The sequence below is a fragment of the Myotis myotis genome, unplaced genomic scaffold (genome assembly GCF_014108235.1).
Source record: "Myotis myotis isolate mMyoMyo1 unplaced genomic scaffold, mMyoMyo1.p scaffold_m19_p_11, whole genome shotgun sequence".
Classification (NCBI taxonomy): Eukaryota; Metazoa; Chordata; class Mammalia; order Chiroptera; family Vespertilionidae; genus Myotis; species Myotis myotis.
This window is the reverse complement of record NW_023416315.1, coordinates 62,610,149-62,634,931: the sequence shown is the minus strand read 5'-3', so window position 1 is coordinate 62,634,931 and position 24,783 is coordinate 62,610,149. Positions and strand designations below refer to the sequence as shown.

Here is a 24,783-nt window from a genome sequence, read left to right as displayed (position 1 = left end):
TCTGATTCCAAGACTGGCTTTTTTCTGCTTATACTTCACCTATCTCTTAGGAAAAGATGCAAAGAAAAGAAAAAAAGAAGAAAGACTATTCGTATAGTAATTTACAGAGCTCATTCTTGAATCTCTGTAACATTGTTACTTTAATTGATGTAGTTAACCTTGTTTTCCTAGACTGTTTTGACATTAATAAAGAAAAATGTTTGACAGAAATTTGTAAACTGAGATATGATAGGTAATTGTGACTTACTGTACATTATTTCCTTAGAAAAGATACTAATGGTACTTTTATAACTGATTTGTTGAGAAATTAATGTACCTAAATAATAAATATTAACCTCAGTATTTCTAAGAATATAAGTACAGTTTTTTTTTTCACGTGTCAGTACTTTTAATGTTGTATACATAAAATTATAGTAAAAAGACGACTATAAACAAGATGTAGCCCCTCCATTTCCATGGTCAGCTCACTGCATTACAGTAAACCAAGTTTATATTCCACCATCAAGTGTGGTTCTCCCATTAGTTCACTTTGTGATGGGTCATTAAGAATATCTTCAAATCCAATAGTCTCATGATTACCCCTCAGAATATCCAGTGAAAGGTTTGAGCTTGGAAGAAATGGAAGACGCTGAACCTGTTGCACTGTCTTGAATTCCATTTGCAATTTTAGTGGAGCAAATAGACCCTGAATGTTTCTCAGTGTGGAAAAATTCATTTTACCTTGGTTGAGCTGGAAATTTTTTTCTGATAATTCAGAGGATGACTGGGCAAAGTTCATTTTTCACACAAGAAAAACCTTTTCGAAGAAGATCATGACTTTCAAAAGGTCCACTTGCTGATAGCTCAGTAACTGGAATACTGTCCTTTAGCTGAGATCCAAGTATTCACCTTTAGCTCACTCTGCAAACAGCCTCTCAAGCCTGGTATAAGTACAGTTTTTAAAAATATATATAGTTTTATTGATTTCAGAGAGAAAAGAGAGGGAGAGAGAGAGAAACATCAATGATAAGAGAGAATCATTGATCAATTGCCTCCAGCACACCCCCCCACTGGGGGATTGAGCCTGCAACTCCAGGCATGTGCCCTGACCAGGAATCGTGACCTCCTGGTTCATAGGTCAATGCTCAACCACTGAGCCACGCTGGTCAGGCAATGTAAGCACAGTTTTTAATTATGTTCTTTAAAAAGGAGTAAAAATAAATGTTAAAAGCTATTAAAAATAGTTTTAAAAAGCAGTTTTAAAGCATCTAAAAGCAGTTAAAAAATAACACTTAGGCCACCAATTCACAATCTCCTACTCAACATTTCTACATGGCTATCTATAGGCATCTCAATTGTTCCTCTGACATTCATCCCCATTTCAGTAAATAGCTGTTATGTTCTTCCAATTGCTCAAATCAGAAACCTTGGAGTCGCCCGGCTGGCGTGGCTCAGTGGTAGAGTCGACCTATGAACCAGGAGGTCATGGTTCGACTCTCTTCCTCTCTGACATCAATAAAAATATATTGTAAAAAACCCCACAAAACACCTTGGAGTCATTCTCTTTTTTAAAAAATATATTTTTATTAATTTCATAGAGGAAGGAAGAGGGAGAGAGAGATAGAAACATCAATGATGAGAGAGAATCATTGATTGGCTGCCTCCTGGGGATCAAGCCCGCAACCCGGGCATGTGCCCTTGACCAGGATCAAACCTGGGACCCTTTAGTCCGCAGGTTGACGCTCTGTCCACTGAGCCAAACCGGCTAGGGCTGGAGTCATTCTTGACTCCTCTCTTTCATTGTACCACCCTGCATCCAAATCATCAGGAAATCCTGGCAGCTCTACCCTCAACACATGCAAAACCTAACTTCTCACCATCTATCTCCACTTATGCTACTCTGGTCCAGGCCATGCTCATCTTTCAGTAGCCTTTTAATTGGGTTTCCTGTTTCCACCCTTTTTCTCCCTTCAGCCTGCCTTTCTAAATGTTAAGTCAGAAAATTCTATATTTCTTCCCTGCTCAAAAACATTCAAAGACTTCCCTTTTCATTCAGAGTAAAATCCAAGGATCTTAATGTAGCCTTCAAGGTCCCACAAGCCTGATCCTGACTAACCTCTCTGACCTCTTCTGCCTTTCCCTCCCCTAGCTTAGGGTGTCAGGTCCTGAGGACATTTTGCCAATCCTTGGTCACATCAAGCAGGTTCCTGCTTCGGTATCTGCATTTGCTGTTCCTGGTGCCTGGATACTCTTCCTTCCCCCAAGTATTTTGTGTGTCTCCCTCACTTCCTGCAGATCTAAGATCAACTTGTCAGAAAGGCATTTCTTGACCAACCTCCCCCTCTCTATTCCCCCTTCCTTCTTCCTAACATATTATATATATACTAGAGGCCCGATGCACAAAATTTGTGTAAGAGTAGGCCTTCCTTCCCCCAGCTGCAGGCACCGGCTTCCCTCGCAGCCCTGGTCTAATTAGCATATTATGCTTTTATTTTATATATACGTATATTTGCTTATTGTTTATCTCCCCCTGATAAGATGTAAAATCCAAGAAGGCAGGGACTTTTTGTTCACTGTTGTCTCTTCTGTATCAATATTTGACACACAGAAAGTGATTATTATGTATGTTGAATGAATGTGAATGTGGTGGCTCTTTTGGCAAGGCATTATTATCTCAACTCCTTTCACTGCATTTAATATTGTTGATTTCTACAGTACCATGTAGAAATGGCACTACTATCTCCTGCTTTCTTTGACTTTTCCTTCTAATGTCCTCTCACTCTTTTTCACATGTTTTGTTTTGTTTTTCTCTCCTATATATATACTAGAGGCCTGTTGCAGGAAGATTCCTGCAAGAATAGGGCTTCCTGTGGCTGGAGCAAAGCAGAGAAGGGAGCGAAACCCGCCTCAGCGGTTTCGCTCCTGCTCCCAGCTGCTGCGGCTGGGTTTCCCCTCCCGCCTCCTGCCTCCGCAGCCTTGGCTCCGTTCCTGTCTCCACCGCCTCTACTTTGCTCCCTTCTGTAGCGCTTCGCTTCCACGTTGTCTTCAGTCTTCTCTCCCAGCCACTATATGCAAATTAACTGCCATCTTTGTTGGTGGTTAATTTGCATACTGCACTGATTAGCCAATGGGAAGTGTAGCGAAGGTACGGTCAATTACCATGTTTGTCTATTATTAGATAGGATATCCCTTTGAATATCCCCAAGTTTCCTGCTTCTTTACATATTACTCCAGGTCAATTTTATTCATGCTCTGTGATTTCATTACCGTCCCTTGTTGAAATTTCCAAATTTACACTTGCACCACAACTCCAGATCTAGGTATCTGTTGAGACAGCTAGCATGAGTATTGTCACACACTGTCTTTCTCTGCACATCTGCTCTTTTACTATTCCTTGATTTGATTAATGACCCACTCACTAACCCAAGCAGAAACATGGGAGTCGTCTTGGAGTTACCTTCCCCTCACTGTTCACATCCAATTGTTTACTAAGTTCTTTCCATTTCACCTAAATATTTCACATACGCTTTTCCCATTCTCACTGTCTTAGTTGAGGCCACATTGGTGCTCCCTCATGGACCATTGAATTAGTTACCTGACTGGGTAGACTCAGTCCTTCCCAGGCCATTCGTCTAGAATGTTTGCAGAATGCTACTCATCACCTTTAGCAATGCTTCCATCCTGTAGCCCAGAATGGGAAGGGTGGCCAGGAGTTGTACAGAGGGCTTTTGTGATCTATGGGTTATCTGTCGGCTGAGTAGATACTCTATCTCTCAAAAGTACTGCTTACTAGTTAAAAAAAAACCCCCACACAAAACACCAATTTATTACATACCCTTTTATTATCTGTTTTTCTGAATAAATTCAACTGTCATGAAATAGAGGTTTATTTTTTGTGTTTTTTACTTGTTTTGGTTGTTATAAAGGGATCTTCATAATATTAAGTATCACTGAGCTAGAAGATAAAATAAAAATAACTGCATAGCATATAAGACCCCACCATCTGACCTCCTACAAGCAGAACCTCTGGTGCACTCCATGCTTGATCATAATGCCACTCTGTTTCCTCTGTTCCTAATACTTCCACTCCACCCCTAGCAACAGCTCTCAAATAGCTATCTATAAAATATTTCCTGACCAGAATAAAATCCAAACTCCTTTCCAAGGCCTACATGTAGAGGCCTTACATGATTTTTCCAATGTTGTCTCCTTCCCACCTCCTTCTTTTCACCAGGCTTTTCCCATGGCTGCCTTCTCATCCACTCAAATCACAAATCAAATGTTTCACCAGAAACCATTCCCCCTTCCTGCCACTTTTTTATTATATGGCCTTATTTTATCTTCTGCATAGTACATGTCACTTCCTGAAATGTCTTTCTTATGGTTCCTGCCGCCAGAATGGAAGTTCTTTAAGGTTAAGGACTCTGCCTTATTGCTCATCATTGGGTATCTTGTCCTAGAACCTGCCCCCCAGTAAGGCTCATTGACTGATTGGATTACTTAACCTCTCCTTATAATTATCTTCCTTAGCCTTTATACATTGCATTGCAGTCTTTGTTGCTATTAGAATTTGCAACCTGTGATGCTAGAGCAGCTAGAGACCAAGCAAGCATTGTAAGTGAGTGAGGCAGTCCAGGAGTGGACATCCTAAAGAGAACTTGTTCTACTTCCCCGAACCAGTCAGTTGTTGCCAGCCTGAAATGATAATAATGATTAGCATTTATTGGGGAGGGGCACTCTGCTAAGTGTTTTACTTAATGTTTCGTTTCATTTAATCCTCATATCAGCACTATGAGGAAGGTATTAATACATTACCGCTAGTTGATAAATGGGAAACATACAGAGAAGTTAAGTAACATGAAACTAGCAAAATGGCAGAACTGGCTCTGGAGCCCCAAGCTTAACAGTACTTACTGCTTCCTGGTGTTCCCACATCTTTCTGACTTTTCAAGAGAAGTCAGAAATCTAGAACTTTTATGCTAAATGTCAGTAGTTCACATTTAAAAACCAAACACATGAAAAACAGTGTGGGCCAAACAACAGGTATGAGGGGCTGCTTTGGTTTACATGGTTTTTCTCTGACCAGACGTGCAGCTGCTTTTAGTTCTACCCTTCTAATCTGGCACTCGAGTGCTGGATGGATGGTTGCGTGAACAAATGCAACTAATCATTTCCTCTTCTGCCTCACTTTCTTGCTCTACAATAAATAATGCCTTGTTTCTGGAGCATGTTGCAGTTATACACAGTGCTTTCATATGCATTGTTTAACTTCTTTAAAAGCCTCAAAAAATAAAATACCCTCACCATTCTGCTACCACCACACTGTATGTGTGTGTTCTTTTGCTCTTAGTTTCACAGGGGATCAGAGGGAGTGAGACACAGGAGGTAAACACAAAATGATGAGTGAGTGTTAGGCTCACGTCTCATCTGTATTACTGTTGCTCTTGCCACTGGTCTTCTTATGCCCCACTCTGTGTGTGAGAAAGCTTGCTTTTAAACAATCAGTCTTACTTTAAATTAATAAATACACTATCCATATATTTTGCAAAATTTGTGGAAAATAGAGCACTGTGAATACTGAGGTTTTGGTTGTTAGATCTTGACTCTTCTGCATATACTTGATTTCCAGTGATTGGTCTGGCCTTCATTTTTGTGTGTTTTTTATTTCTAAGTTTATATAAATAATAATTTATGTAAGTAATTTCTAAATAATAGGGACTTTCATACTATTTAAAATAATTTTTATAAAATAGTATAATGATTGCAATCATAAAAGTTGTGTGCACAATTCTCTATTTTCCTCAAAAGTCAGCTCCTTGTCTTTTTTGTTGTTGTTGTTAATCCTCACCTGAAAATTTCTTTTTTCCTGTTGATTTTTTTTTTTTTTTTTTTGAGAGAGTAGAAGTGAAGGGGGAGAGACAGAGAGAGAGACACATTGATTGGTTGCCTCCTGCACAGGCCCTGTCTAGGGATCAAGCCTGCAATAGAGGTGTTCTTGACCTTGACCAGAGTCGAACCTGAGACCCTTCAGTCTATGGGACGACCCTCTAACTACTGAGAAAAACCGGCTAGGGCAATGGTTCTCAACCTTCCTAATGCTGTGACCCTTTTTTTTTTTTTTAAAAATATATTTTATTGATATTTTACAGAGAGGAAGGGAGAGGGATAGAGAGTTAGAAGCATCGATGAGAGAGAAATATCGATCAGCTGCCTTCTGCACACCTCCTACTAGAGATGTGCCTGCAACCAAGGTACATGCCCTTGACCGGAATCGAACCTGGGACCTTTCATTCCTCAGGCCGACACTCTTTTCACTGAGCCAAACTGGTTAGGGCTAATGCCGCAACCCTTTAATACAGTTCCTCATGTTGTGGTGACCCCCAACCATGAAATTATTTTCGTGGCTACTTCATAACTGTAATTTTGCTACTGTTATGAATCATAATGTAAATATCTGATATGCAGGATGTATTTTCATTGTTACAAATTGAACATAATTAAAGCATAGTGGTTAATCACAAAAAAATATGTAATTATATATGTGTTTTCCGATGGTCTTAGGCGACCCCTGTGAAAGGGTCGTTCCACCCCCAAGGGGTCGCGACCCACAGGCTGAGAACCGCTGGGCTAGGGCATCCTTCGCCTTTTTTTTGTTATTGTTGTTAAACAATTTTGTTCCCTTTGTATCTCCTGAACGTGGGAGTGGGTAATTAGCTAAACTATTTGCTATGGATGAAGAAAAACATGAAATCAATTGACTGCCCTGATGTTCACAGAAGACTGTAGGTTCAAAAGACGCTGCTTTGGGAATTTCATGAATTGCATTTGTTCCTGTAGTGGGGAAGCATGCTGTCAGGACCCTCAGTTTGTAGGAACCAGTCCTCAAAGTAGCTATGTCCTCTAATGCTGTGATGGTGGGGGGAGCAGGAGACAGGTACCAGGGACTAGGATGGGTGACTGCAGGTGCAGTTTGAAAAATCAATTCAATATGCATATTATTTTATAATCCTAACCCACTGAACCCTCAGTAAAGCCCAAATTTTGGCTTAAAGACATGCACATGATAATGTAGGATAGCAATTAAGGAGTCTAAGCCAATAATGGTTAGAGACTGTGCTTTAGGACAGAGTGGGTGGGTCTGTGATGGAGAAGATGGAGTACTTGATTGGAAGGCACCAGATGTGGGCTCGAATTTTAGTTTTGCCACAACTAGAGATGTGACGTTGGTTAACTCAGACTTTCTAGGTCTCAACTTAATCTGTAAAATGAAATCAGACTGTATCATCTCCAAGGTCTTACGTATTTTAAATTTGCCTCTTGTTAAAGATCTGTAGGCAGTTGGGTCTGACTAGTTTTCAGGATAAGAGGATATAGTTAGGGAAGCCAAAGTGAATAGCTACAGATTTTTCAGGCAGCCTTCATAAGGATATTATTTGTGCTTTTTAACAAATCAAAAAGAAGAGAGCCTTTGATGAAAAAAACTTATTTCCTGCCTCATCTCTTTCCTTCCCATCCTTAGCCTCTACAGTCCAGAGTCAATCTTTAAAAACTATTTTACTATTTCTGAATTTAGCTTCTCGTGGAGTTACTTCCATGAGACTTCATAATTAATATGTGTATACTTCTGTTCTTTATTTATCAACTTTAGATCAACAGTATCTGAATTTTTTATATGAAGAATAAGAATTTAACTGACATTTTCTACCCTCTCCTTTCTCCATCTCCCTTTTTTGATATTTATATTCTTTTTTTAATAGTCTTTTATGACGTTTCTTTATAATTTTAAATGGTAAACTGTTATTTAAAAATTTTTAGAATTTTTATAAGCCTTTATTTGAGCCAAACTTAGAACAATGTTGGGAGCAAGATCTCGGGTGCTCCTAAACTTTTTTTTTTTGTTCCATCAACATTCAATACGGTCTCAACTTGTAATTTTGTAAAATGGGGTTATAAGTGCTCCTGTACTTCCCTCTTTCTGTATTTCACTTTCTAGGAATTATCCTTTTATTGTCAAGGTTAAGACTTTCATTCTGCCCTCTGTCCACCACCCTTGTCTTTATGTTTAGATTGCTGTTTTTACTGCATTACCTTTCTATGCTTGCCATAATAGCAAGTCCAGAATCATAACTGTATGATTACTCAAAGTTTTATGGCCTTTTAATGCTAAGGAAATAGTGGGTATGTGTAAATAAAGACTTAGTTTAGTAAACCATTCATTACTCATTTAGGTGACAGATGTCCTATCTAATAAAAGAGAAACATGGTAATTAGCCTTATGTCTGCTACCCTTCCCATTGGCTAATCAGGGCGATATGCAAATTAACTGCCAGCTAAGATGGCGGCCGGCAGCCATGAGGCTTGCTTGCTTCAGTGACTGAGGACTCCAATATTCCCCGCCTGCCACTGCCGGCCTCTGAGCTTGAAGTTTGAAACATTGTTACAAATATAGAAGCTAAACAAAACCCCAGAAACCTGCTTTCAGCCAGCCGGGATCTCAGAGCTGGAGTTGAAACAGTGTTTCGATTATAGAACCCAACCAAACCAGATACCTGCTTTCAGCAGCAGAGGCCTAAGAGCTGGAGCCAAGCCTCAGAGCTAAAGCTGGCCCAGAATAAAAAAGAAAAAAGAAAAAAAGGAGTGGTTGGGAGCTTCAGTCACTTGCCAGCCTGAAAACAGCCCTCAGCCCCTCACCCAGACTGGCCAGGCACCCCAGTGGGGATCCCCACCCTGAAGGGTGTGTGACCAGCTACAAACAGCCATCATCCCCTCATCCAGGCTGGCCAGGCACCCAAGCGGGACCCCCACTCTGCCCTTCAGGGCAAACCAGCCATCCCCAACCCATGCACCAGGCCTCTATCCTATATAGTAAAAGGGTAATATGCCTCCCAGCACCAGGATCAGCGGAGCCGCGAGGCCTCCCGGCACCTGGATCAGCATGACGGAGCAGCGCCCAAACCCCCTGATTGCCCTGTGGCTCTGTGTGTGACAGGGGGCGGGGCCACAACCTCCGTATCCGCCCTGCTCTGTTCATGACAGGGGAAGGCGCCCCAACCCCCTGATCAGCCCTGCTCTGTGCCTGATAGGGGGGGAGCTCCCCAACCCCCTGATTGGCCCTGCTCTGTGTGTGACAGGGTGCGGTGCCCCAATCCCCCTCCCACGGGCCCTGCTCTGTGTGTGATGGGGTAGAGCCATAACCTCCCCATCGGCCCTGCCCTGAGTGTGACAGGATGCAGCGCCCCAACCCCTTGGTCCACCCTGCTCTGTGTGTGACAGGGGGCGATGCCCCAACTCCCCTATCGGCCCTGCTCTGTGAGTGACAGTGGGGAGCTCCTCAAACCCCTGATCGGCCCTGCTCTGTGCGTGACAGGGGGGAGCTCCCCAATCCTCTGATTGATCCTGCTCTGTGTATGACAGGGTACGGAGCCCCAACCCCCCTGATGGGCCCTGCTCTGTGAGTGAGAGGGGGCAGCGCACCAACCCCCTGATTGGCCCTGCTCTGTGCGTGACAGGGGGTGGCGCCGCAACCTCCCCATCGACCCTGCCTTGAGTGTGACAGGGGGCGGTGCCCGAACCCCCGAATCGGCCCTACCCCGAGCGTGACTGAGGGTGCCATCGCAACCTCCCGATCCGCTCTGCTCTGTGCATGACAGGGGGCGGCGCCCCAACTCCCCAATCAGCCCTGCTCTGAGCCCGACCAGGGGCTGCACCTAGGGATTGGGCCTTCCCTCTGCCACCCGGGAGCACGCCTAAGCCAGCAGGTCGTTATCTCCCGAGGAGTCCCAGACTGCGAGAGGGCACAGGCCGGGCTGAGGGACCCCCTCCCCCCTGAGTGCACACATTTTTATGCACCGGGCCTCTAGTTTATTAAATAACAGAATTACTTCAGTGATGTTTATAATAGTGAAAAATTGAAAACAATCTAAATGAGTGACTTTTGGGAATTAGTAAAATAAGTACTGTACACTTTTACAGGGAATGCTCTGTAAACATTTAAAAATGATGTGAAATTTTAATTATTTATCACATTAAAATATTTATAAAGTAGTATATACACTGTAGCCTCATGTTTGTTTTAAAAAAACAACCACTATATAAGAAACTTGGTGGGAAGAGGGGGAGGCTAGACCCATACTGTATACACCACATTGTTAACTGTGTAATGTGGCCATCTTGGGTGGTGATTTATGTTTCTTTTTTGTTGTTTTTTATTACTTGTATTTTATCAGTTATTCAAAAAGAACATGTGTCACTTCTATGATAGTAAAAATTTTAAACTAAAGATAAAAACATTACAGTTGCCAGTCAGTTTTTCTTGGAATGTTAGTGCTAAAATAAACTATTAGTACCTGATAAGAATTCAGTAAATATTTGTGGAATGAGAGGAACATAGAATCACAGCGATCTATAGATTAGTAGTATTGACTCTTATACCTTCATAATTTTATCCAGAGACAATTTCAGTTATCTCAGAAGAAAATTCATGCATTGAACAGTCTGCAGAATCTAAGAAACAGCCTTAACTGAACGTTGGTTGTGTAATGACAGATGCAGCAGGATTGAGGCCCACTATAGAAGCAGGCCGCAATGCTATATTTCACAGTAAGCAGATCTGAATGAAAGTGTCCTTTGTGCTTGTCTGAGACTGAGGGGTGGGACTTGTGGCAATTTATGTTATTTCTTCTTAATGGAAATTGAGGCAGCCTCTAATCCTGCTATCACATGACAACTACTTATTTGATTTTTGGTAATTTGGGGAGCAGCTGTGGACAAATGATTTTTCTGCAAAAAGAGCCAGCTGCATTCTGGTCCATTTGCAAATTAATGCCTGGGTTTACTAAACTTCCTATCCATCATGTTTTAATACAGGGATGGCTTCAGCAACTCACCTGCTTTTTATTGATAGTTGTAGCTGTTAATAAGTATCTGAATATTTGAGGATGCACTTTCTAATCCTTTTTATCACTGCCATTAACATTAATTAGGTACCTTCTCAATTCAGGGTACTGAGCCAGATACCAGATTTGTAAGCTGTACGGTATTGTACAGTGTGGATAGAGTAGTTTTCTCTTTATCAGTTGGGTCAACATTAGCCTATTGTCAGCTGATTAGATTGCAGTGCAAAGAAAGAATCTGTCCTGGCTAGTGTGGCTTATTTGGTTGAGCATCATCCCATGTACCAAAAGGTCACTGGTTAGATTCCTGGTCCGGGCACATGTTTCAGGCTCAGTCCCCAGTAGGGGGTGTGCAAGAGGCAGCCAATTGATGTTTCTCTTTTACATCGATGTTTCTCTCTCCCCCACCCCCCACCCCCTTCGTTTCCCACAGGTGTAATAAAAACATAAAAAAAGAAAGAAAATGATCTGGTGTAGAGGTAGCCAAGGGCTGTGTTCCTTTGGTTCCCAGACGTCTGAGTCTGCTCTCTGGGTGTTCTTGATGCCCCCTTACTAAGCTATGTGCTTTTATAAGCTGTTGCCTCTGCTTATGTTTTCTTCTATTCTGGCACCTGGCTGAAGACTCTGCTTCTCCTTTATGCTATCTACTCGATGTCTTTCCCTCTTAGTTCTCCCTTAGCCTTGGTGATTATCACTAGAATATGTGTGTGTGTGTTTTCTTTTTTTAAATGGCAAAAGCTTTCTTATTTAACTTTATTAATTTGTACTTATTTTTTAAATATTTTTATTGATTTCAGAGAGAAAGGGAGAGAGAAATATCAATGATGTGAGAGAGAATCATTGATTGGCTGCCTCCTGCACGCCTCACACTGGGGATCAAACTTGCAACCCAGACATGGACCCTGACTGGGAATCGAACCATGACCTCCTGGTTCATAGGTCGATGCTCAACCACTGAGCCACACCAGCTGGGCTGCACTTATTTTTTAAAGCTCATATAATCCAGGGACTTAAGAAACACAGGGAATTGGGTCGGTAGGGTCTTCTACAATGAGTAAAAGAAAGCTTTCCCTTTCTTTGATTGTGAACACGAGTGGGGCAAGGGAGAGACAGTGACAGTCCTTCTATCCTTGCAATGTTGAATTTTCACAAGGGACAGATTGATCTGAATTATTGTGTGAACCTACCCTATTGGAAATTTCTTTAGCAATGATATGTAATAGCCTGTGATTAGAAGCAAGTCATTTCAAAACTTAAAAATAAAATGTAGAACTACACTGTTCACTGTGGGAGCTGCAACCATATGCGACCATTTAAATTAAAATGAACTAAAACTAGCCCTAGCCAGTTTGGCTCAATGGATAGAGTGTGGGCCCACAGACTGAAGGGTCCAAGTCCAGTTCTGGTCAAGGGCTTGATCCCCAGCTCTGATTGGGGCGCATGAGATGTGTCTCTTTCACATCTATGTCCCCCCCCCCCTCCCCTTTCACTCTCTCTAAAAATGAATGGAAAAATATCTTCGGATGAGGATTAACAAAAAAGTAAACAAACAACAACATATAAAATTAACTAAAACTAAATAAGATTAAATGTTTTATTCCTTTAGTCATAGTTGTCACATTTCATGTGGTCAGTAGCCACATGTGGTTATTGGCTATTGTTTTGGACAGTATAAATTTAGAACATGTCTGTTATCACAGAAATTTAGATCAGTGCTGATATAAAACCTATAGAAGAATTGATGTATTGTGAAGCATTTGGTGAAGTAGATTCACTAACTATTTTATATGGAAGGATGGTTGTTCCAGTTGAATTTGAGTAACCTGAAATTCCCTGTGCTTTCTTTATATTTTATATTGTTGTGGCACCCTCTAGTGTTTCATCTGTGGTATAGCTATATCATCATGAAATAATCTTTTTATGATTTGAGTTTAAACATTGAATTATTTTGGAAAATTTTGTAGGCATATGCCTTTTCCTAGGGAGGGGATCTGTAGCTTTCACATATCCTCAAAAGGGTTCATAATTTGGAAAAGGTCAAGAGCTACCCTTTGATAGAGATCCTAATATGGTCAAAACTCCTAGTTTGTGATCTTACTTTTTTTTTTTTTGCCTAATGTAAAACTAAATCATGTAACTTTCCTTTGGGCATTTCTATGCTTTACCTATCCTTTTATGTGGAATAATAATAATAACAACAAAACAGGTTACACTTAATCAGAAACTTATATACCATGTTTCATTTTAAGCCCTTGTACATACATGATCCTCACAATAATTTTTTTAAAAATATATTTTATTGATTTTTTTACAGAGAGGAAGGGAGAGGGAGAGAGAAACATCAATGATGAGAGAGAATCATTGATCAGCTGCCTCCTGCATGCTTCCTACTGGGGTTCAAGCCCACAACCCAGGCATGTGCCCTTGACCGGAATCGAACCCGGGACCCTTCAGTCCGCAGGCGAACAACGCTCTAACCACTGAGCCAAAACAGCTAGGGCATATATTTTAAAAAAGAAGTTAGAATGATAGATCAACACTGCCATTGCTACCACGTATTCTTTTAGTTTGTCCAAACACCTAATCTAGTCCATTCATTGAAGTATATGACAAATACTTTTGTGACTGTTTGTTATTGCTATTTCTGTAAAAAGACATTTATTGTATTACTGTGATGTCAAGTTTAAGGTTCACTGGAATGTTAGACTTACTAAGTACTTTACTTAAAGCATAGGTCAGATAGACTCAAAGAGATAGTCTGTGTTTATTGTTTGTACCTTCTCACTTCTAAGTGTCCCATTCCCCCCCACCTCCCCCCCCCACCTCAAATAAATTGTCTTTTTTTTAAATATATTTTTTCTTTGGTTTCAGAAAGGAAGGGAGAGAGATAGAAACATCAATGATAAGAGAGAAATTCCTTGTGCTTTCCTACTCTCCCCCTATTGAGGATCAAGCCCTCAACCTGGGCATGTGCCCTGACCAGGAATTGAACCATGACCTCCTGGTTCATAGGTCAACACTCAACCACTGAGACACACTGGCTGGGCCCATTTCTCTCCATGAGGCATTTTATACTCTGTAACAGTCTCATTTTAATGATTCATCAAACTCAGGATTTTGAATTCAACTTCCATCAGTGTATGGAAACAGAAACCCTAGTGATGGTCTTATAAAAATGCCCTTAGAGTCACTTTATTGACATATACAAATCAATATAAAATTTTACTGCTTACCAGCACTGAGTAATATCTGATGAGGGTGCATTTTTTTCTTCCCTTTATATCAGTCAGAGCCTAGTAAACCATAGGAGGTATTTCCAAGAATGTAATTGTGGGAATTGGTTACACAGGTTGAAAAAGCAAGTAGACACTGATATAATCTGAATACTAATAACTTGAGGAAGCAGCTACCAGGGCTGGGGGAACAGAAGAATCTGGGAGCTCAGAGGCCGCACCCACTCAGCTGGTAATCTGACCTCTGAGGGGGATGCCATGCAGCTGTTGCTCAGCTACCAGGGGAGAGAGGGGCACAGCTGGAGCAACACTGAAGAATGAAAACGGCAAGGAAATCCCTTCTCCCTCCCCTTTTCATCTCACAATGTTGCCTCCCCCTGGAAGCTGGCAGGCAAGTTTGATAAACAAGGTTAGCTGACCAAGCCCAGAGCTGGGTGTAGAGCAGTTCAGATCAAGTAAAGAAAGAGACGAGATGAATAGCCAGCACAACCTTATAGGGAAGAAATTGTTATTGCCTGGATTTTAGCTTTAGTAATGAAAATTGCAACCAAGTACCTCCAAGCATTTAGCAAAGAGCAAATTATGATAGCACTATTATTAGAGACTTGATGGACACAAGCCCTGCCTTCAATGAGCTTACAATATTGTTTTCACAAAACCTCCACTCTTCCTTAAGTCATTATGAAGTTGTGTGGTTAAGCTTGTTTTTCTCACATATTATGTAAAAGTATAATTATTAACTGGATCCTTGGGCTGTTATTAATGTTAATGAATATTTATAAATTTCATCAACATATTTAAATGAAAACTGTTATGTGATTGCAGCCTTACAAAATTTTGTTATTTTCAGATGCTCCAAATTAGTAAATTATTCTTACTCAAGGCAAAACTATTTCTTTTCTTTTAACCAATTCTTTTTTTTTTGGGGGGGGGGTGATATGTTAATCTTTTTTTATTATAATGTACATTCAGTATTATTTTGTATTAGTTTCAGGTATACAGCACACTTCACAAAGTGCTCCCCCGGATATTTCCAGTACCCACCTGGTACCACACATAGTTATTACGATATTATTGACTATATTCCCTATGCTGTACTTTCCATCCCCTTGACTGTCCCTTCACCATTTTCATCCAGTCCCCAGGCCTCCCCTCCCCTCTGGCAACCATCAGTCTGTTCTCTGTGTCTGATTCTGTTTCAGTTTTGTTTGTTCATTTATTTAAGGAAAAACTATTTCTAAACTTGAGCAGTGCTATTCTCTTGGTTCTTAGCATAAGAAAGGGACTTGATTTTTCTAATGACAATTTGCTCTAATATCATTAGTTTTAAGTTTCAAAAGGATATTATAATTATTGGCTTTTAAAGTTCATTTTGTTAAAAGTCTAGGGCGGGGGGGGGGGGAAATGGACACATATGTAATACCCTTTGTAATACTTTAAGCAATAAAATAAAAAAAAATAAAAATAAAAAATAAAAAAAGTCAAAGTAATAAATTCATATGATAAAAGATCAAATACAAGGGTTTAGAATAAAAATCAGTCTTTTGCCATATTCTTCCACTACCCCTTCCCACTTTTTAAGAGACAATTTCTTTAACTGTTTTTTATTATAGTTTATAGTGTTATCAAACATCTTCTGCATAACTCCAGGTAATATGTCTATACCATCTTTTCTTGATTTTTCAAACTTGGGTATTTTTCACTTCCTTGTAAATAAGGATTACCTTCCTGTCTCTATTGTTGATAAGTTATATTGTAATAATACCAAGTTCTTCCATCTCTTCTTGATAGCATCCCTGACTCCCATCACTGTGTACAAATAGGGTGTTGGTGCTCCTGACCTTTGTCCACCACCCCACCCCTCTCCTACATCATTTCTTCATTGTCATAGTTCATAACTTTTACATTCCTTTTTATATTCTGTTTGATTTTCCATATTTGTATCTATAGTTGGGATCTGAAAATGGAAAACAATAAGCTGCATACATGACTATATGGTTTTTGCTCTGTAGAGAGAGCCCAGTGGCGTGGGAGGAGGATATACTTTTCTCTGCAAGGCCAATATCCCTTGGGCTATTCGAAAGAGAATATTCCTAGGATGGTCAGATGGGTTCTTCTTATTTTGAGTAGAATTAAGCCACACTTTACCTTGCTTCTGTTTTCACTTTGACTTTCTTGTGCAATTGTTTTCTATTTTTCCTGCTTTGGTGAGATTTTGACCCATTACCCTATGTCCCCCCAAAATCAAATCCTATTTTTAGCTTTTTTGAGAAAGTCTGTTCTGCTTAGTAAAATTTCTGTCTTAGTTTAAAAGTTTAGATTCTGGACATGTCTGGGAATGTAAGTTGAGCCTCTGGGTTTTTCTGTTTCTGTTTTGACTGTAGATACTGTCTTACTCTGAGACTTTGCCTTAGGCAGTTCTTGCAGCTTTTCTTTTGATATGATAATGTCATTGATTAGACTAATGCTTTCTTTTACATTTCGTTATACCTTGATTAGATTTCCTGGCCTGCCTTTTCCTACTTTGATTTTTAAATTACTCTCTTTACTTAATCTCATCTATTATGTGTGGATTAGACTAAATTTAACTCTCTTGGAGATTTTATCCAAATTCCCAAATCTCCCCTGGTATTATGAACTTCAATACCAGGGTGCTGAGAGCAGAAAACCCGATTTTTCTGTGCTTTCTTCCATTATCTTTCAGTCCCACTCTTATTGCCCTGGAATGGCAAAAGAGAGACTTTTCTGTACCACAATGCACCCCCCTTTATAGTTCATATAATAAAGAAGAACCTTCAGATAAAGCACATGTTATATCCCCAGGTGATGATCCAGGCTAAGAAAGAGATTTTAGTGAACTTCTTACCATGTTACATTAGTGTTGACTAATCTGTGACCATCACTGGCTCCAGGTGATAGACAGATATGCCTTTTTAATTTGGTGTGGCGTTTAGAATTCTGTGTTGCTGGTGCTTTTATTTTGTTTTTCACATCTGTTCAGAAGAATCACTGTCAGGTCTATGTTCTCCATTTTGTACACTGTCAGGAAATGATGCTAGAGACGGTTGCCTGTAGTTTCTTTGTTTTATGTCTGGGAGAACTGTATCTCAGTTGTTAGAGTTAATATAATAAAGGGCTTTTTACCAAGACATGGAAACAACTCGTGTCCTTTGACCAATGATTGGATAAAAATGCGGTACATATATGCAGTGGAATACTACTCAGCCACAAAAAGATGAAATACTGCCATTTGGGACAACACTGATGGATCTTGAAAGTATGCTAAGTGAAATAAGTCAGGCAGGAAAGGATAAGAGCCATATGATTTCACTTATATGTGGGATATAAAACAAAAAACAACAGCAGCCCAGCTGGTGTGACTCAGTGGTTGAGTGTTACCTATCCCATGAATCGAGAGGTTCGCTTTCCCGTCAGGGCACGTGCTTGGGTTGCAGGCTCGATCCCCAGTAGGGCCATGTGGAGGCAGCTGATCCAGTGCTTCTGTCATGGATATTTCTATCTCTCTATCCCTCTCCCTTCCCCTCTCTCTAACATCAGTTAAAAAAACATATTTGCCCAGCTGGTGTGGCTCAATGGTTGAGCATCACAGTTCGATTCCCAGTCAGGGCACATGCCCAGGTTGTGGGCTTGATCCTCAATGTGGGGCCTGCATGAGGCAGCTGTTTAATGATTCTCTCTCATCATTGATGTTTCTATCTCTCCCTCTCCCTTCCTCTTCGAAATCAATAAAAATATATATTTTTTAAAACATTTTAATTGCCCTGACCGGTTTGGCTCAGTGGATAGAGCGTCGGCCTGCGGACTGAAAGGTCTCAGGTTCGATTCCGGCCAAGGGCATGTGCCTTGGTTGCAGGCACATCCCCAGTAGGAGGTGTGCAGGAGGCAGCTGGTCGATGTTTCTCTCTCATCGATGTTTCTAACTCTCTATCCCTCTCCCTTCCTCTCTGTGAAAAATCAGTAAGATATATTTAAAAAAAAAAAAACGTTTTAAAAAAAGCAACAAACAAAAAATGTATAAACACAGACAACATTATGGTGGCTACCAGAGTGGGAAGGGGGTACAGGGGAAGATGAATAGGGTAAAGGTGGGTCAAATATATGGTGATGGAAGGAAACAGGACTTTGTGTGGTGAGCATACAATTGAATATACAAATGTATCATACAGTTGTATACCTGCAACTTATATAATCTTATTAACCAATGTTACTTTGGTAAATTAAAAAAAAGAAAGAAAGAGGGCATTTTAGATGCCTGACTCAAAATCTTTTGTCCTCAATTAAAAACAAAACAAAACACAGAGATGGGGGTCTGATTTAAAGGTGAAGAAATTGAGGCCCAGCCCTTGTGAGAATAGTCAGAGAATAAGTCAAGAAGGATAGAATCATAAAAACATAGTAATTCTGGCATAATAATAATATTAAGCATATGTGCTGGGCACTGTGTATCTGGATGGTCTCATTTAATCCTCATGTCCTTTTGAGTAAAGGAATTACCTTTTTCTTTTCATTAAAAAGAGTTGAAATTGAGACTTAGAGGTTAGATAACATCTAGGGGTTCTGGATATGGAGTAATAGTCTGTCCTGTGGTTTTGTGTGTTTTTTTTAAACAAATCATATTATCTAATATGTTTTCAACCATTAGCCGTTCCTATCAGTTTTGCTATCCAGAGAGTCTGACTCCTCATGGATGAGTGCTAAAAGGCATCACTGAGAATGTCTTGGGGAGGGTGGGTATGATGATCTCCAGCAGTGTGTATATGTTAGTCATATCAGGCTTTAGGCAACCTATTTTATACATTATTTTTTGAAAACATTGAAAGCATCATTGACAAGTATCCCACTTTGCTTCAAAGAAGTTTGAAATACCTTTGCCTTTGCTTTTTCACAGAGTGTGCTGAATAAAAATGGTTAGAGAGGCTGAAGGATGGGATGGGGAGTGAGGCACTGGACAAAAGTGACAAGCCTGTGAAGCAGACAGCTATTGATTTATGCAGTAATTGCATTCTGAGAAAATAATTGAAATCCATTATGCCAAGTGCATAGTGTACAAATCCCTTTGAAAAGCAGTTAGATGCCATCTAATCCCAAATCATTTAAAAACAATTTTGAAGTACCCAGAATTCTAAAATGCCCTAAGCAGTTCATCTCTTAGTCTAGAAGAACAGGGAAATGGATGGAAAATAGTATTTTAGTGCTGTCTTTCCCTCATATGTTATTTTTAATTGTGTGACTTAAATAGTATTAAATTGCATTTTAGATATGGACAACTCTGGGAGGTAGGATATATTCCCTTGAATATTCTGAAACACACCAAACATAGGATACGGAAGAAACCTCTCTTTAATTTTTTTTATTTTGACATAATTTCAGGCTTTTAGAAAAGTTGCAAAGTAGTATAAAAAACTATCATTACCCAGATTTCCCAAATGTTAGTATTTTACCATGTTTTCTTTCTTCTTTTCTCTCTATATTAAATGCTTATTATTGTACCAGGTACCTGTTCAAAGCTCCATTTGAAGAAATGAGGGTGTGAGTTTATCTATGAAGGTATTATGCCACACAGAACTACAAGGCTGGGAGATGATCTCAGGCTCAAAAGAAAGTATAGAAAGGGGTTTCAAAAGATAGAGACAATTATTAGATCTTTTTGGATTTATGGCATCCTTTTTGTAATTACATTGAATTTTATTTTGAACTACAGAATACTCCCTGAGACAATCAAATAATTCCAAGGATAAGAATCACTTGAGTCACAAGGATGAGTTATGATATGTATGTGATATGAGAGTGAAAAGACATAATTAAAAGTTAGACGGCCCCCCCCCCCCGCAAAAAAAAAAGGACCTTAGACCTTAGAAAAGTAAAAAGTTAGGCAGCTACATGGAAATAGTTGACCTAAAGAAGAAAGATATCAGGACGAGGCTTAAGAAAGCAATTACACAGAGGAACAAAGGATTTTAAAAGTCCTCAAAGAAGGAAAAGGAAACCTTAATAATAGAGTAGAATAAATTGAGAAAGAATTTCGCATGAATAATTATATTTTTACTTATAGCCGCAAAGGTCATATTTCTATATCTATATGGCTGCCTTTTTGTGGGGTAAACTCTAAATATGCATGCATTCTCTTTCATAGAGAGTGTCTTTCATAGAGCAGAAGTTTCTAATTTTAATGACGTCCAGCTTTGTCAGTTATTTCTTTTCATGGACCATGCCTTTGGTGTTGTATCTAAAACACTGTTGCCATACCCATGGTCATCTAAATTGTCTCATGTCATCTAGGAGTTTTGTATCTTACACTTAGGTGTATGATATATATTTTATTGATTTTTTACAGAGAAAAAGGGAGAGGGATAGAGAGTTAGAAACATCGATGAGAGAAACATCGATCAGCTGCCTCCTGCACACACTTTATACTGAGGATGTGCCTGCAACCAAGATACATGCTCTTGACCGGAATCGAACCCGGGATCCCTGAGTCCGAAGGCCGATGCTCTATCCATTGAGCCAAACCGATTAGGGCATATCTGTAGATTTTTAAAATCAGGTTGAGGAAGTTTTCTTCTATTCCTAGTTTGTATTTCTTCTTTTTATTTATTTATTTATTTACTTACTTATTTATTTATTATATTTTATTGATTTTTTACAGAGAGGAAGGGAGAGAGACAGAGAGTTAGAAACATCGATGAGAGAGAAACATCGACCAGCTCCCTCCTGCACATCTCCTACTGGGGATGTGCCCACAACCCAGGTACATGCCCTTGACTGGAATCGAACCTGGGACCTTTCAGTCCGCAGGCCGACGCTCTATCCACTGAGCCAAACTGGTTTCGGCTGTATTTCTTCTTTTTAAAAGTTGAATAGTATTGCATTGTATAAATATTCACATTTTGTTATCCATTCACCCATCAGTGGATAGTTGGGTTGCTTCTACCTTTTGGCTGTTGTGAGTTTTGCTGTTAATAACATGGATATGTATAAATAGCCCTTTGAGACTGCTTTCATGTTTTCTAGATATAGACCCAGAGTGAAATTGCTGGGTCATATAGTAATTCTTTTAAGTTTTTTTGAGGAACCAATATGCAAAGTTTTATATACAGGTATGTTTATTGCACTTATGTTTATAATAAAGATTTTGGAAGCAGCAGCCTTGCCATGTATCAGTAGATGATTGGTTGCATAATTATGGCACATCCTACAATGCAGTATTCTGCAGCTATTTAGAAAGGTCTGGTAGATCTGAATGTTTTGACATATCAGATGTCCAGGTATATTGTAATAAGAAAAAAAGCAAACTATAGAATAATATGTGTAATATGAATGTTTTTATTTTAAATCATATGCATGTATGTATGCTTTTAAAAAGTTTTTTTTTTTTTTTTAAGATAATGCACTTCTCTATAGTTGTTGGGGAAAGAGGGAACAGATTATAAGTGCAGTAGAAGAGCAAATCTTTATCTTCTTTATAAATTACTGCATCATTTTAGGGTTTACAAGAAGCACAGTTTATAAGCAGAAAATCCAGTTTGAATGATTGCAGTTTTTTGGGGGCGGAAATTTAACTCCAATTTGTCTATGAAATACAAAGAAAATGTTAAATATTTCATTTTCTTATTAAGTGTTTTCATTTCTATAGTGTCAAATGTCAAGTCACTGGGATCTTTTAAATATCTTTTTTTGTTACATTTAATTGTCTTTTACTGTTATGTATAATATTTGAGTATTTATTGTTTTGTGACCTCAGGTATAAAATTAGCACAGTGAATTTCCATCAAAAGGTATTATATAAGGAAAATATTCTACCATTTTTGGCTCATATTTGAATGGTGCCTCCCTTTTCCCATGACTTGGTATCGTGAGGTATGTAGTGAAATCAAAGGTTTCTCCTGCTCTTAGGGAAAATATCACTTAATTTAAGTATTGTGTTACATTACACACTGAATTCTGTTCTTTGTCTTTTTTCTGACAGTAGATCTACATGGAGGAGCACGGAGTGACCCAAACTGAACACATGGCTACCATAGAAGCCCATGCAGTGGCCCAGCAAGTACAGCAGGTCCATGTGGCTACCTACACTGAACACAGTATGCTGAGTGCTGATGAAGACTCGCCTTCCTCACCAGAGGACACCTCTTATGATGATTCCGACATACTCAACTCCACAGCCGCCGACGAGGTAACAGCCCATTTGGCCGCTGCAGGTAATGTTGTTTGTATTGGAAGTTCTTTATTTTTTGCTTAACTCTGGTACCCTGCATATCTGGAAGAGCCTAGGATGTAGGCACTCTCACATTTATCTTCATATTGCATCTTCACAATTTTGTTTTAAGCCTTGGATTTTGTGCCGGTGCTATATTGAGACTTAAGTCCTAGAATCATGTACTATTGGTGATAGGACTTGTTTTGTTTTTTGTTTTGTTTTTTCATTTTCATCCATCGTAACGATCTTTTGACTTTGAACTGAAGCATTTAGTCCATTTATACTAAATGTAATCACTGATATATTTAAGTTCAAATTGATCGTGTTTACTGTATGCTTTCTCTTTATCTCACTTGTTCTGTGTTTTCTTTTCCTTTTAGAGTGATTGAAAGTTTTTATTTTTCTCTTGTTAGTTTGGAGGTTATATATACTTTTGCTATTAGGGGTAATCCTAGAAATTATAACATACATACTTTACTTATGTCCAAGTATTATATAATTGATACTTGTGTCCTCTTTAGGGATAATGGAAGTTTCTTAGAACACTTGAACTTCTTTCTTTTAAATTTTTATTGAATTTATTGGGGTGACATTGGTTAATGAAATTACATAAGTTTCAGGTGTATAGTTCTATATTTCATCATCTGTATATTGTATTGTGTGTTCATCACCCAACGTCAAGTCTCCTTTGTCACCATTTATTCCCCCTTTATCCTCTTCTACCTCCCCCCACCCCACCCCTCTTTCCTTCTGTTATCTGTGTGTAGGTGTTTTGTTTTTTTCCTTTTTTAAGCAATTGTGGGTGGGATTGTTTTCTTAGTTTCCCTTTCTGATAGTTCATTATTGGTGTATAAAAATGTAACTGATTTTGTATCCTGTTACTTTACTGAATTCATTATCAATTCTAGTAGTTTTTTTGTGGAGTCTTTAGGGTTCTCTATATACAGTATTATGTCATCTGCAAATAATGACAGTTTTTCTTCATCCTTTCCAATTGGACTGTCTTTTATTTCTTCTTCTTGTCTGATTGCTATGGCTAGGACTTCTAGTACTATGTTGAATAAGAGTGGTGAAAGCAGACATCCCTGTCTTGTTCTGATCTTAAGGGAAATGCCTGTAGTTTTTGCCCATTGAGTATGTTAGCTGTGGGTTTGTCATATATGGCCTTTATTACGTTGAGGCATGTTCCCTCTATTTCCACTTTGCTGAGAGTTTTTATTGTAATTGGGTGGTGGGTTTTATCAAATGCTTTTTCTACATCTATTGATATGATCATGTGATTTTTATCCTTTATTTTGTTTGATGTGATATATTAAGTTTATTGATTTGTGGTTATTATACCAATCTTGCATCCCTGGAATACATCCAAGCTAATCATGATGTATGATCTCTTTAATGTATTGATGAATCTGGTTTGCTAATTTAGTTGAGGATTTTAGCATCTATGTTCATCAGGAATATTGGCCTATAATTTTCTTTCTTTGTAGTGTCCTTATCTGGTTTTGGGATTAGCATAATATTGGCCTCATAAAATGAGCTTGAGAGTCTTCCCTCCTCTTGAATTTTTTGGAATACAGTAAATACAATTTTGTGGGCCTACATTTATTGGTCTTTGGATTTAACGGGCAAAATTTCCAGTCCATATAGCATGTGTGAACATTAACATCCTATTAATTTTAAAATGCTTTTAACCAAACTTTGCTTATAAACAAATAGGTTATTTTGTTGTTGTTGTTCGTGAATAGGCCATATGTTGGAAAAAACACTAGTAATTTCGCCAACATAAATAAATATTGCATATCTACACCTATAGTCTACATATTTAAATCCAAGAGTCACTGCACATAGACAGTGTTCGGCCAGTGATTATCACTTGATCACACCACATTGCATGCCAATATTTGTTGCTTGTTGATCTGTCATTATTTTTTCTTTTTAAATATATTTTATTGATTTTTTACAGAGAAGAAGGAAGAGAGATAGAGAGTTAGGAGCATCAATGAGAGAGAAACATCGATCAGCTGCCTCCTACTGGGGATGTGCCCACAACCAAGATACATGCCCTTGACCGGAATCGAACCTGGGACCCTTGAGTCCGCAGGCTGACGCTCTATCCACTGAGCCAAACCGGTTAGGGCGATCTGTCATTATTTTTTCAAATAGGTTTTCAATTTCTTGCTTTCTCTCTTCTCCTACTGGCACCCCAGTGATGTTAATGTTGGTATCCTCGAAGTTCCTCATTCTTTTGGATTCTTTTTTCTTTTTTGCTGTTCTGATTGGGTGTTTTTTGCTTCCTTATATTTCAAATCGCTGATTTGATTCTCTGCTTGATGTACTCTCCTGTTGATTTCCTGTAAATTATTCATTTCAGTTAGTGTGTCCTTCATTTCTGACTGGTACTTTGTTATACTGTTGAGGTTATCACTAAGTTTATTAAGTATCTTTATAACCATTGTTTTCA

At 39.1% G+C, this 24,783-nt stretch overlaps 1 protein-coding gene and 1 pseudogene across 9 annotated transcripts in view; one reads left to right on the top strand and one right to left on the bottom strand.

Annotated features, from left to right (window-relative positions):
- Positions 1-24,783, top strand: part of NRF1 (nuclear respiratory factor 1) — a 132,126-nt gene that overhangs the window by 25,126 nt on the left and 82,217 nt on the right. For 5 of the 9 annotated variants that reach the window (XM_036328710.1, XM_036328714.1, XM_036328711.1 and 2 more), the window contains exon 2: positions 22,092-22,323. In XM_036328710.1, the coding sequence (XP_036184603.1) occupies positions 22,101-22,323 (223 nt within the window). In that variant the 5' untranslated portion in view covers positions 22,092-22,100. Of the gene's footprint in view, positions 1-21,900; positions 21,983-22,091; positions 22,324-24,783 lie in introns of those variants that run through there. The other 4 variants (XM_036328712.1, XM_036328713.1, XM_036328708.1 and 1 more) reach the window with 3 other exon arrangements.
- On the bottom strand, positions 373-3,515 carry LOC118665781 (annotated as a pseudogene).